Source organism: Callospermophilus lateralis, chromosome 3, assembly GCF_048772815.1.
Source record: "Callospermophilus lateralis isolate mCalLat2 chromosome 3, mCalLat2.hap1, whole genome shotgun sequence".
NCBI classification, from domain to species: domain Eukaryota; kingdom Metazoa; phylum Chordata; class Mammalia; order Rodentia; family Sciuridae; genus Callospermophilus; species Callospermophilus lateralis.
The window spans coordinates 23,434,717-23,449,766 of NC_135307.1; the positions used below are offsets into that span (position 1 = coordinate 23,434,717).

Genomic DNA, 15,050 nt, shown 5'->3' on the forward strand with positions numbered 1-15,050 from the left:
ATCAAATCTTTAATTACCTGCTTTATTCATCTGTTTGTTTATTGTCTGTCTTCCCAACCAGAATGAAAGTTCTATGTCTTAGTCATTGATGACTACCTAGTGCCAAATTCAATGCCTCCTTAACTATTTGCTGGAAGAAAATTATGAATGAGTGAATAAATATATCAATACATCTTTCCTCCAAGATAGTGAGGTGGGCAATGTCAAATTCTGAGGGTGATGTGATTATTTTAAAGAAAAAACAACAGAGAACGATAGAATAGATGACTTAGCATGTGATGTGGTCAAATTGGCCAATATCGACCTTCTGGATGGCAGTAATTATGAGGCAGCTGGTTTACAAAGGGTTTGATCCAGACGTGGCCTCTTCAGGTAATGGCTAGACACCTAACTTCTAGGGTGGTGTTAGTTAGCTTTCCATGATTATAATAAAATACCTGAGAAAAGTCAACTTAAGAAAAGAAAAACTTATTTTGGCTGACAGTTTTGGAGGTTTCATGTCCATGGTCATTTGGCCCTATTGCTTTTGGGTCTGTGAAAAGGCAGTACATGATGGCAGGAGCACATGGTGGAGGAAGATATTCACTTCATAATGGCTGAAAAACCAGAGAGGAAGAAGGGGTTGGGTCCCAATATCCCTTTCAAGGGCACATCCCTAATGACTTAACTTCTTTCCACTTGGTTTTACCTCTTAGTGGTTCCACCAACCACCAATAGCACCAAACTGAGGACCAAGCATTTAACACATGGGCATTTGGGGGACATTCCAGACCCAAACTCTAGCACAGTGCATTCATTGTTAAATCTGACAGGAGAGAGATAATTAGTCTCATACATGTTCAAAGACCTAAGATGCCAAAGCAGCCACTCAGGTGCTTTCCTGATACTGTCATGTAAGGCTCCATTCATGGTCCCTGTTTGATCATATCTTGATTCCTTCAACCCACTACATTAACGACAATCCTTTGGTTAGTGATTACTGGAGTGGGCAAGTGCCATCTTGGAGAAAACACCAACTGGAGAGAAAATCTTGAACCGTGTGATTTTGTAAAAAGACAACTAAACTCGGCACAATAGCCACACTGGCTTGCAACTATTTTTTGTATTCTTTGGACCATACAGCTCTCAGATCACATTTTGTTCCCAGACTGTTGAAAATCAAGTGAGAGCCAGTGAGCTCATTTCAGTTTTTCCTCTTCATCTCTGACTGTTGCAAGTGAAAATCGGCTTACTCTCATCCTCAGAAATTATTGTAAAACTAAATTATTGCTTGTCCAAATCTGCAGTGTTTTCATCTGATATTTAATACCTCCCTGAGGATAATGAGACTGGTTGATATGCACTGCAGTTTACCAGAAAGACTGCGGGAACTGGGAAAGCCAGTCAGAGTTAGGAAGAGAGGAGCAAGATGCAGGGTGGGTGCAGCCAACTTAAACGGAGGTGAACTGATCCCACAGGAGACTGTGTTCTCTAAACCCAATGTGGCTGTTTGGGTACTCAATCTCTTTGAGATAATTAGGTGCTTAAAAATGAAACCATCACTCCACTTTTTGGTAATTGTGAGGACTGCCTTATTTCGCTTTTAACCTCAGGTTCAAATTTCTCACCCTCCCTTCCATCTGAAGCTATGGGAGTAGGGTGAGGAAATACAGATGGAGAAAGTATAATATCCAGAAAGGGAGTGCTTTCACCAGCCCCACTTATCACATGACATTTTGGGGGAACGTCAGTCTAGTTAAAAGGATTCGTTAGTCATAACTTATCTTTATGCCATGTTGGCACAAATCTTGGTAGATGGAAACCTACTCTGGACAATGATTATTTGATAGGGGATGATAATTTAAACCATCCCTTGCAAGGAGAAGAGGAACATCAATGAACTTAAAAGAGTGTGGGAAGACTTGTAAGAAATGAAATATTTCTTGAAAGTCAGGGTTTCTAAATCTAAGTATTGAGAAAGGCTTATGTGCAAAGAAAAGTAGAATAGAGGACCGGGGATGTAGCTCAGTGGTAGAGTGTTTGCCTAGCATGCATAAGGCCCAGTACTGCAGATAAATAAGAGATGCTACCAGAATTGTGTGTGTTCAATTGTTCCCCATTGTTTGGAGAGACAGGGGTTTACATCTCTTTGCAGAATTGTTGAAAATGATGAAGTTCCTCATAAAAGGGATGTCAGATTTTCCATACAGGGATTTAGGAAGACCTGCCCTGGTTTATGATTGTGTATTTCATTATACTTAGGGAAGAACACTATAGTTGGGAAAAAGGAATTGGTCAGTAATGAGTAGGGGGAAAATATTCAATTCACAAACTCACTGTTGCATGTGCAATATACATATGTGGGTATGGTCTCCATTGGATTCACCCTTGACCCACAGCAGCCATTCAATAGAGACTTGCTGGATGAATAAATGAAAGTTCATTTGCTGGCCAAGACAAAGACAGAAGCATCCTCTATGTGCTTCTATCTTCTCTCACCAAGAAAGTGATCCATGTGAGGAAAAGAGTATGACCCTGGGCCAACCAAGGATATTTGGTTGTAAATTCTTGAGCTTCGCTGTCTGAGAAGTTTTAGGATACACTTCAGCTCCAAGAAGGAATTTTCACCTGTATCTCTGCACTCCCTTCAGAAGAAACTTCTGTTGTGAGACTCTCATGGGAACACTTCTGTGGGGAACTATTTCTTTCCCATGACTCCAGTTATTCAGAAAATTACAGGGTTCCCCTGCCTGGCTCTCACATTAGTCTAGAGAGAGAAGCTATGTTACTCTATGGAAATGCTTTTGGTTGCAGAAGTCCAGGACACCTGTTTATAAACAGTAACAGGTGAGAAAGCACTCAAGATTTCAACAGGCAGAGGGAAAAGCCAGACTTGGAGCACATCCTACAAGCTGTTCAAATACTTAAACCATGAGAAATAATAGCCTGCTTAATCCTATAATCTTCTCTATCATCATCTTTTCCCAGTGCTCCAAACTGTGGTGTTTAACTTCTAACCAGCTGATGTGTGATGCTAATCAGTACCTTGATTGTGTTGACTTCTCGGTTCGTCATGATTAGTGTCTCACTAGGTTCTTGGCACATCCAGATGGTATTTTTTTCTCCTGCCTTAATGTTTACTGATAGTAGCTAGTCACCAGAGTTTGAAAACAAAAAATATAATACAGAGAACCAGGCAATGTTTGAGAAGGAACACATCCCCACAGAGATTGTGGAAAGAGAGAAGACGAAAAAGAGGTTCCAAAGAATGGACAACGTGACTTGATCCGCAACTGAGTGCAGTTCAACTTCTGCTGAGCAAGGATGCTTGTATTTGTTATTCATTTCACATCTGAGTGATGACAACCTTCTTGGCTCCATGTAAAAATCACAGGACGATGTGCTTTTACACATCTGCCATGATTTTTACAAACTTCTGACTAATTACTCAACTGCCGCTGAAGCACCAGTGCTGTGTTCAGTGTGGCATCTGCCCAACTTGGCTGTGGTAGTATTGTTATTCAGTTACTCTCAAACATGGGTGTAAATGAGGTCAAACCTGCTAGTTTCAGCACACTGGTGTGAGGTAGATAATGGGAAAGGATTGCTCTTTTGGATGACACATTATTTAAATTAGAACCTACTGATGTCTGAACTTACTTTGGGAGAAATGACCAAACTGCTAACATTCTTTGTGAAATCCTTGAATCCTATAAGGGTAATTATAAAAGATTGAGTTGTTTACCTAGTTTGAAAATGCAAGACACATTGAGACCAGAAGCAACACACAGTCAATACTGTTTCATGATTACTATGGACATATAACAGTGATTTCCTTTACCTATGACTCAACCTTGTATTCCTTCTGCAGCAGGGCTCCTTAAAATGACCATTAGCTTTGTTATACATTGATCTACATGATACTCTTATTGAGGTGCTTAAAGCTAGGAAAGAACCAGTTTTCATCAACCAGGAATCAGATACTTAGGGTAGAATGATGAGTGGCTGCAACATGGTTTTATCATAGGAGCAGAGTTTCCAGTTGGATCCACAATACTGGTTGGAAAAAGACATCTTTGTTTTCTATTATGATTGGATCTGCACTCTTAACCCTGGAATATTTTCATCCAGATACTTCTTATCTTTATCCCAGGCTTTGCCCTTTCACCCTTACCAGGAATTGAGAGAAATAGATGCATATTTGGCCACAAGTGGCCATCTTCACTGAATGCCTTCATTTAGAGCCAAGGTCTGCAAACTAGGACCCTCCAGTCACATCTTGATTTTCCCCAATTTTTATAAGGAAGGTTTTATTGAAATACAGCCACTTTCATTTGTTTATATATTGTCTACTGCTGCCTTTATACTCTCACAGCAGAACTGAATAGGTGCAACTGAGACCCAATATTCTACAAAGCCCAAAGTGTTTGCTATCTGGGCCCTTTCCAGAGAAAACGTTTGCTGATCCCCAGTCTGGATTTTTTAAAAATCAAGAAAATGATCCTTAACTAAGAAATATTTTCTGCATTTGTTAGAGTCCTCCAAATAACTTTAATATTTAACATACAATTGTCAAGGAAGTATGTTGAAAATGGTACAGTGATTTCTTTTCCATGTTTGGGGGAAAGTTGCATTGAGTAGAATGGGAGTTAAGAGCCATTGCCAAACCATCGGCCAGCTCCCTCATAAAACCTACGAGGGGACTGAAGAGCAAGCCGGTGGAAAGACAGGCTCTGTACACTCACCTCGTAGGGTTAGTTTCAGACAGAGCACCATCAAATAATCCAAAATTTTCCTAGTTAGAATTTCTGTAGGCTGCCTCTTGAACATACCTTGTTAAATTTGAGTTGGTCACCAATGGCCAATGATGTGGTTAGTCTTACTTATGTTACGAATTCTCCACAAACCTCCATAAGGACAGGGGGTTTGGATGTGCTTTTGGATAGCTGGACATGTGCAGATTCCTGGAGAGTGGTGTGCCCTGAGAGGACAGGGAAGCTCTGCACCCCTTCTCACATGCTCTGCCCTGTAGATCTTCTCCATCTGGATGTTCCTTTCCCTGTCCTCTAAGTTAAGGGTTTCCCAGCATGATATGAGCTACAGCAGCAAATTAATTGAACAGAAGAGAGAGAGAAACCCCAATTTTCAGTCACTTGGGCAGAAATGCAGGTCACAACCTAGGGCTTGTGATTATCATCTGAAGTAGGAATATGTAGGACTGAGCTCATAGCCTATGGGATCTGACGCCGTCTTCAGAAGTGAATCCTGAAGATGGTGTCAGAATGAACTAACAGAGCATCCAGTTGGTGTCTGCTGTAGAATTTGGTACTTAGTGGAGAGAAATCCCTTCATGTACTGGTGCCCAGAAGTGAAGCATTATGTACTAAGATCGTGTCTAGGAAAAACACTTTTTTCCCTTTCTCTTAGAAAAAATATTTCCAAAATGTGTTGTATGGAACACCACACCAAAGAGATGTTCCGGGAGCCAAGAGCTCTGCACCCTCTCTTGGATACTGCATCCAGACCCTTCTATTAAAAGACCTAAAAATCATCTGTATACTTTGTTCAACTTTATAAGATCATGAGTTGCCTTTTTAAAAGTAACTCTCATTAGCCTAATATAGAAACAAAGTTCAAAGAAAAAAATTTGGGAAATGTTCCCAGGCCCTACAATCTCTTCTTTTATTATAAAGGCTAGAGAAAAGATGGGATAGAAATTCTTGTTCCCGGGCTGGGGATGTGGCTCAAGCAGTAGCGCGCTCGCCTGACATGGGTGTGGCCCGGGTTCGATCCTCAGCACCACATACAAAGAAAGATGTTGTGCCCGCCAATAACTAAAAAATAAATATTAAAATTCTCTCTCTCTACCTCTCTCTACCTCTCTCTCTTTAATAAAAAAAAAAGAAATTCTTGTTCCCTTATTAGTTTCCCCATCTTTTCAATAGACAATGTCTCTAAAAATGTTTGATATTTTATAGCTGACTTTATTACCAAACCATAAAATGGAGTATCCTGATTCTAGAAGACTCCTTTCGAAAATCTCTTGAAATCTTTGCAGAATTCTCTAGATGTGACCGGGGTGCCAATCATGAATAGGAGTCAATGTTTTGAGACAAAATGGTTAATATACATGAACTAACCTCAAGTCTTTAAATCTAACAACATTCACTATCCCAGTCTTTTTATCAAGTTGTCCCTACAGAGACTTCTTTTGGAAGCTCATTGAGTGGTGGTCTTCCTGCATCCGGATAGTCAGATCTTCACTGATCAATGACACCATTGCTTGGTGTGATTGTCATCTGAGACTTTTCCTGATTGTGCTCCAAGTTTTGAGTTGAGTCCTTTCTCTTACTTGTTCTCATTCTTTCTAGAATGATCATTCTAGGTGCAAGATATTTTAACTTCTGTATTAATGCTCTTGCTTGGCTGAGCTAAGAAGCCTAAATCTTCTTCAGGGGTAAGAACAAGTAGCAGTGGCCAGAGAAGTTGGGTGTCCAATTGCTTTGGTCATGGCTGGAAAATCAACAGTGATGAATTCTGGCAGAGAAAATAGTCATGAACTGGGTTACCTAGGTCCCAGCTTTGGTTCAACCACTAGATTAACAACTATCAAAAGCTATTTTTTTAAAAAAAAGTCATGTGTCCTTTTTTGGGCTTTATTCCCTTCATGTGTAAAATGTGAAAACTGGACAAGAGGATTGATAGCATTCCACAACAGTGATTCTTGACTTTGGCTCCACATTGGATTCACCTGGGGAGTTTTTAAAATCCCCATTGGTCTGGCTACATCCACAATGTCTGGTGACAAAACCTAGGCATCAGTGCTTTCGAAACTCCTCAGATTTTTCCAATTTGTACCCACACTGAAAACCACTGCTCTGTAGACCTTCCTCAAAGCCTGAATTTTATACCCATATCTTTGTTCTTAAAAAATAACTGAGAGCTAGGTGTGGTGATACATGCCTGTAATCCCAGCAGCTCAGGAGGCTAAGGCAGGAGGATGGTGAATTCAAAGCCAGCCTCAGCAATGGCCAGGCGCCAAGCAACTCAGTGAGACCCTTCCTCTAAATAAAATACAAAATAGGGCTGGGGATGTGGCTCAGTGGTCAAGGGTCCCTGAGTTCAATCCCCCATACCAAAAAAAAAATAATAATAATAGTAACTGAGAATGTAGGAGGAATATACTTTCCAATTACTAAACATGACAGGATAAAGAAGTAAATAATTTGGAGATTACATCCTTATCTTGGGCTTTAAAATTCTTTGCTTGTAAAAGTGTGAGAAATCAACCACCCTCTATTCAAGGTTTTGGATCCTTTCCCTAGCACTCTGGAAAGCAGTGACCTCAGGAGCTGCAGTCCCACCTCTGATCTCCCTGGTGGAAAGTGTCATCAGTATCACTACCCATGTCCTTCAGAATGTGGGTTTTCTGTTGTCTCAATGCTAAGCTCTCTATTTTCTCATTTATTTGTTTATTTTTAATTGGTGCTTTATAGATTTGCATAAAGGTGGAATTCACTGTGGTATATTTATATTCAGTCCATATTTCCTCCTCTTTCCATCCCTCCTCCCTCTCCCTCCTCTTCAATCTTCTTCTTTTTTAAAAAAAATATTTTTTTTAGTTATGGATGGACACAATACCTTTATTTATTTATTTATTTATTTACATGTGGTGCTGATTGAGCCTAGTGCCTCACATGCGCTAGGCAAGTGCTCTACTGCTGAGCTACAACACAACCCCAGCCCTCAATCATCATCTTCTCCACTGATTTCCCCTCTATCCTTATGATGCGTTTTGTTCCCTTTACTTTGCTCTAACTTCCACATATGAGAGAAAATATTCAACCCTGGATTTTCTGAGACTGGTTTATTTCACTTAACTAGATATTCTCCAGTTCTATCCATTTACCAGCAAACATCATAATTTCTTTTTCCCCCCACTTTAAAAAAATTTTGTTCTTTTTTAGATATACATGTATTTTGACATATTATACATATATGGGGTATAACTTATTCTAATTAGGATCCCATTCTTGTGATTATACATGATGTGGCATTTCACTGATCATGCATTCATATATGAACATAGGAAAGGTATGTCTAATTCATTCTACTGTCTTTACTATCCCCCCTCCCCTCCCCCCTTCATTCCCCTTTGTCCAATCTAATGAATTTCTATTCTTCCTTCCCCCTACTTATTATGTGTTAGTATTGCATATCAGAGAGAACATTTGGCCTTTGGTTTTTTGGTATTGGCTTATTTCACTTAGCATTATAGTCTCCAGTTTCATCCATTTACCAGCAAATGCCATAATTTCATTCTTTGTTTTGGCTGAGTAATATTCCATTGTGTGTGTGTGTGTGTGCATAACAATTTCTTAATACAGTAATCTATTGGTGGGTAACTGGGCTGGTCCCATATCTTGACTATTGTGAATTGCAGTGCTATAAACATTGATGTAGCTGTATCAGTATAGTTTACTGATTTTAGTTATTTTGGATAAATACAAAGGAGTGGGATAGCTGGGTCTCTTGATGCCCCATGCATCTAGAATAGTATGTCAGTCTTTTGAGATCTTTAAACCCTTAGTATCTACAAATTATTTTAATAATTAAGAGGTCCCAATACTCCCTAAAAAATTTGGATCAGGAAAGCCATTTCCCTAAGGTTCATGGCTTTCAAGGAATAACTGAATAAAAAAGGACAATATTTGGTGAGTTTTGTCTAATACTAAAATCAAATGCTAATAATTAGAAAACCATAGGGTAAGTTTAGAGAAAATCATTGCTTTCTCTTTGCCAAGCAAGAAGGCCAATGTTTTTGGATAACAAGCATTGGGTTATTTTCTGAGATGCATATTTGTCATTGGGTACATTTCTCCCTATTGTACTTGGGTCCATCATATTGCTGCCCTTGAGTGGACCCCACAGAGAGCTCTGTTCTCTCGGGGAAGGAAGCACTTTGCTCTTATCTTTGTCTTGCCAGTGAACAGCACAGTGCCTGGAACATCGCAAGTGTTCAATAAATATGTTGAGAAGTAAATGAAGGATTACATGAGATTGGCACAATGAAGTTAAGAGGGAAAGAGGGTCCTTCCAAATCTGTAAATAAATTTGATATGTAAGTATTCATATTACACTACAAGTCTTTTTAAAACATCCCCTATAATTATGTATTTTGAAAACAACTGAACTCAGTGAGACCCTAGTGACACCCTAATGACAATCCCCTGCCAGACATGAAGAGAATTACCTCTAACTCCTCCTCGGATGAAGACTAATAGGAAACCCAAAAGCCTGGCAGAATGAGACTCCCCTTCACACAGAACTCAGAAAGCCTTGCCTAAGTTTAATGACTTCAGAATGTTTTACCATTTAACTTGTAAAACTGGAATCATTCTAGAACATACCACCTGACCACCAAAACACCAACCAAATCACTTAATCCACATTTTGTCATCCTCCTCCTCCCTCTCCCTCTCCCCTCCCTCTTCCCCTCCCCCTTCTCCTCCCTCCTCTCCCCCTCCTCCTTTTGTGGTACTGGGAACTGAAACCAGGAGTTTGGTACCTCTGAGCTACATCCCCAGCCCTTTAAATTTTTTTTTATTATTATTTTTAAACTTGAGAGAGGGCCTCACTAAGTTACCAAGGCTGGCCTCAAACTTAGGATCCTCCTGAACCAGCATCCCCAGGAACTGAGATTACAGGTGTGTACTACCACACCCAGCTATAAGTATATTCTTTTCCATCCAGGGTTACCATGCATGGTTGTGCAGTTTATTTACCTCACCTTGATACTCAAAGTGTGGTCTGTGGCAGCCTCAGCATCACCTGGGAGTTTGTTAAAAATACAGAATCCCACAGTCTTCTGCAGAACTACTGAATCGGAAATTTGTATTTTAACAAGATCTCAGAAAGTTTGTATGCCTAGTAAGATTTGAAAGACACTATACTACACAACAGATTTGGAATCAAAAGTCTTTCAAATTGGGCAACGATCATTTCTAGAATATAAAACTACTATGTATAAATTGTTTAAAGGGGAAATGACAAAGGTGAGTAACAAAACACTATAAAAAATGAGCAGGTAAGTTTGGAAATAAAACCCAGAACATCTGGAATTGAAAAAAAGTATGTGATTGATATAGAAATAAGAAGTGTTACAAAATAAATCCAATACAAGTTCTGTTGCTTGTGGTTTCAGCTATTTCAGGCATTATTTAAAATTTGTTAGAAAAGGAAATGTTGGATATGGATTTTCAGTTTTTTCTGAGTGAATCAAACAGAAAGTGACATCTTTCTCTAAAACATGTCAAATAGGACTAAGTGAGAAATTTCATTTTTTGAACAACTTTGGGTTCACATAAAGGTACCTTTTCCTTCATGAGCCTAGGAGATGAATATTACCTGCATGCGCGTGTACACACACACATACACACATACACACACACACACACACCCCTCCAGAGTAACAAGGTGACATCAGGTTTCTCCATTTTATTGAGGATAAATCTCTTGGGATTTAGAATTAGAGCCAATGTTTAGTGTCGATTCAGCTGGCTCTTGTCAGATTCCCTAACATTATTTCCAAGTATTGGTCACACTAACTTGGGGTTGAGGGATGTTCCAATAGGACCTATCCCTCAGCAAACTGTGACCTACTGGCTAGTCCATCTGGGGGTGGAGGAGGGGGAGGGTGGCACTTTTCATGGCTGCCATTGACTTACACAGCATCCAGCTTCGTCCCATTGAAAGCGTGTTCCTGTATTGAAGTAAAGCCATTGTTGTACAGTTTTCTACAATAAATATAGAAAGGAAAAATTAATAACTTATGGGAAGTTTGATGGACCTTTTCTGAATGTTTGGGCTTCATTTTTTCTGTGCCAGAAATGTGCATAAACAGTTATAGTTTCACATATGCACCTCACAGAGAAACTTCACATTATGTCTTACTTAGGACACAAGATAATATTTTCCAGTGTGAATATTGATTCTCAGACTCTACTGCTAGTAAATAAGCTTTTTCTCAGAAGCAGATTCACGTCAAAGAACAAAGGCTTGCAAAAGAATTTTTGTTTTAAATGTCCACATACACACAGGAAACAGGGTTTCAGGTAATCGTTAACCCAGTGTCAATAATGGAGGCCTAACTGCAGTTTCTTAAGATAAACACTTTGAAAGACATTCATCTAAACACATGGATTCTCATTTTTTTTTCCATTCAAGATGTTATTTCCCATTTGTATTTTATCTATCTACCCTCAGAGCTCACCACAGATTAAACACTTAATGATTGTGTGCTGAATTAAATTGAACTTTATAGACACTATAAGAAAGTATAAAGACTAACCCATTCTATGGAAATTTTAATGTTTTCACTCGTTGCCATGTGTCTACAACGGATTAATTAATACATTGATTACAGGGGACCTGTATGCAATGTTACCACCTCCATGTCCCATTGAAGCTACTAAGACACAGAAGTGACTTGCCAAAAGCAGTAGTTTAGAACTGTCAGGAATCCTGACCTCAAATACAATTCTTTCCACCCACCCTTTCTGCAGAAGAAGGAGCCCCAGTCTTGGGAACTCTGGGATGTGTGGGCGTTACTGGTGGTTGTTGGCTTGCAGAGAAGAGAGCCATGACCACAATCAGGCACAGCTGGTGGCAACTCTTAGGGACACCCCTAGGGGAACTTGGAAAATGATGGTACTCTGCCCCATGTAAACTCTGGTAATGCATTAAGAAGCCTACTGGAGACTTCACATGTGGAACTAGACCTGGCTCTGTCACTTAAGAGCCGGGTGATCCTGAGAATTTCTCAACTTGTCTCATCCTCAGTTTCTATGTCTTTAAAAATAAGATGATGATACCTGATCAAAAGGTTGCTAAGATGATCAAATCATTCTATACCTAACACAATGAGGGACACTTATGAGATGATCACATTAAAAGGAATACCCTAAGATTTGCATTTATCTTAAATAATTGTGAGGAACTGAGAAATAATCTCATGGTTTTATTGTTTATTTTGTTTTAAATAATTACACGGTGAGTTTAATTCCAGTTATTGGGCAAAGATTATAGCACATATCCTAGGGATATAGTACGGAGACTGAGAAAGTACTAATGAATAACTTAATTTTTTTCTGAACTAGAATTCTTTTACAAAATTGTGAAAATTATGCATTTTATTTCACCAAACTCCACTGAACATTCTGGACATTAAAAATGTTCTTCGTTTACATTATATTACAGAGATTAAATAAAACTTCATGAACAAGTAAATATTTTTGAAAAAGGAAAAGAGGGAGGAAGGAAGGAAGGAAGGAGGGAAGGAAGGAAGGAAGGAGGGAAGGAAGGAAAGGATTGTAAATTTTGCCACACTCTATCCTACCAGGAATACAGGCACAGACTGTACTGTTAGATGTGCCTCTTTTCATTTTTATAATTCTTTGAGAATGGGCTTCAAAGGAGAAAGGACTTTTGCATCAATGTAGAAATGATCGTACAAAAAGATAATGGACAACCCCTGCCATTCCCACCTCTGTATTCAGGAAATATTCAGTTCCCTGCTCAGATGTTTATAAAATGGGCCTCATGCAGGGTGGGGACAGTGAGCAGCTTTCATTTGAGAGGGCTGCTTGGGATATGAGGTCCTTAGGAAACAGTTGTCTATAAGGGAGAGTAACAACATTCTGTAAAGAAGTTGAGAATGATAGAGTTTTAACTCGTGATGTGATGGGCCCTAAATCATACAATGGAAACCCTCACAAAGAAGGAAAGTTGTGTTGAGGTTTGGGGCTGAGCAGGACAAGAGCCCAGGTCTTTTCTGTTCTGTCAGAAGAAATAATAAGTGAAGAGGAATCTTGTCTTTTCAAAAGTCTTCTTCCCTGGAGTGTGAGGAGAAGGATTAGCTGAAAGGCTCCGTTGTGCACAGATTTCCAACAGTGGAGACAGTTCATAGATCCCAAATTGATAAATTCGAATGGCTTGGAAAAAAGCCCCTTAGAAAGTTGTGTGGAGGCTTGGATAAGTTTTTATGGGGAGCATTTGAATCTGATTTGTATTTGACAGAGAACTAGAGACCGTAGCATGAGCAGAAACAGGGAGATTGGGTGACAATTTGGGCAAAAACTCCACATCAGGCCTGAACATGGGCTGTGGCATTGAAAATAGAAGGGATCTGCAGAGGTGGTCTCAGGTCTACTTTCTGGCTCATACAAAGAGAATTAACTTATCTTTTATACCTTTATTAGATCTTCTCCTTTTAGAGCCATTCTATGACTATCCCAGATTAAGCGTCTGCTTTTGAACAGCTACAGAGCAGAATCCATTTCAAGCTCTGGTCAAAGAACGATGTATAGCATCACCTATGGGAGCTTAATAAGTTTGCCACTACTGAGTGAGAGTGTGACTGCAGAGCTCGTCGCCACTCTCATACTCAGTGACCTAGGGAAAGACACTTAAATTTGCTCTACAGCAAATTCAAATCTGTCAAGTAGGGATACTTGAATACAGAATATGATGCCACTGCAGGCTTAATCTAGTCCACTGTCTCTTTCTGGAAATAAAATTTTAGTGGAACACAGGCAGAGTTGAGTCCATGTAATCTGTAAAGCCTAATTGATCCTTCCCAGAAAAAAGAAAGAAAAAAAAAACCCAAAAAACAACAACAACAACAAAAAAGAAAACCAATCACTGTCATAAGGAAATACTCTTGTTTTACTTGCTAAACCTGTTTGGAAATAATAATCCACAGTGTACCATGGCACAAGGCAATATGCTTATATAATTACATGAAACTCTTTGTAGAATATAAACATTACAGGGTATTATGGCTCTGGGTGGTCTATAAAATTATGACAGTGGCCCAGAACAATATTCAATTGTTGGCAAGAGTGAAACTGGCAATACTCACAGTGTTAAGGTTTCATTGCACAGTCCTTGAAAGGCATTTACAGGGATTGAAGTCATGTAAGGGTTGTCCATGATTTCACTGAAAGAGAGGGACAAGAACACTTGAAAAAAAAATGCTTTCTTCCTGGAAATGGACTTTTGTTATACATATGCAGATTAAATAAGCTCACAACTTAGTCTTATTTAAAATTTTTTTTAGATGTTGATGGGCCTTTATTTTATTTATTTATATATGGTGCTGAGAATCAAACACAGTGCCTCACACATGCTAGGCAAGCACTCTACCACTGAGCCACAACCCCAAACCCTACTGTTAAGTTGTATTTACCCTTTTCAACCACTGGTGACTCAGAAATCAGGTGGTTAAGAGCTGTCTGAGAAGACATGAATTCAGTGAGCAAGCAAACTTTGGTGTGAGCTGAGGTCCCCAATTTACTTATCTCAAAGGAAGCAAATGGATTTCACAAACCTCTCCTGAACTTGCAACATTTGTCCAGAGCCATTAGAATTTTCCATGGGAGAAAGGAACCCATGGATTTTGTTTCATGACTTGCTAAAATGTTCTCTTACTTGAAAAACTCTGCCAGGAAGATATTTTGGAAAAACTTTCTACACCTGTCTAGTTTCTAGAAGATAGATGAGCTTTTCTGCAGCAAAGAAGTATGGCCAATTTTTTTTTTCTAAAAAACCCCAAGAGTTTGGATCTTATCACTTCACATTTGCTGATTCTGTAGTCAAACTCAACTTGAGCAATTCCCTCTGCATGTGTCTTTTTACTTCTATACAATAAGATAAGTTACAGGTTTTGGAAAAGAACACAAGTAGTCTGAGCGTCATTTCTGACTGCTCCATGGGAGCAAGTCAGGCAAAAATCACTTATGTTTTCTATTCCTCAGTTTCTTCATTTGTCAAGTAGGAAAATCATAACTTCCTTTTATGCTTTATCAGGTGGTTGAGTAAAGCAAATATGATGCATGGGAAAGTGTTTGAAAAGCTATTTAAAACACCATGAAAAATAAAGTATCATTGTGATCATTAATTTTTCTTCTACTCAATCATTCCCATTGGCAAATATTCTATAATATTTCTCTCACATTTAAAAATAAAGCACATAAAATCTCTTCAACCAATGTGGTCCAACTAGCAGGACA

The 15,050-nt window shown here is 39.1% G+C and overlaps 1 protein-coding gene across 1 annotated transcript in view; it reads right to left on the minus strand.

The window, feature by feature from the left end:
• The window catches only part of Tshr (thyroid stimulating hormone receptor), a 136,192-nt gene that overhangs the window by 34,206 nt on the left and 86,936 nt on the right, over nt 1-15,050 (minus strand). The window contains exons 6-7 of the mRNA XM_076848047.2: nt 13,901-13,978; nt 10,707-10,775 (exon numbers count right to left, since the gene is read on the minus strand). Coding sequence (XP_076704162.1) covers nt 10,707-10,775; nt 13,901-13,978 — 147 coding nt within the window. The remainder of the gene's footprint in view (nt 1-10,706; nt 10,776-13,900; nt 13,979-15,050) is intronic.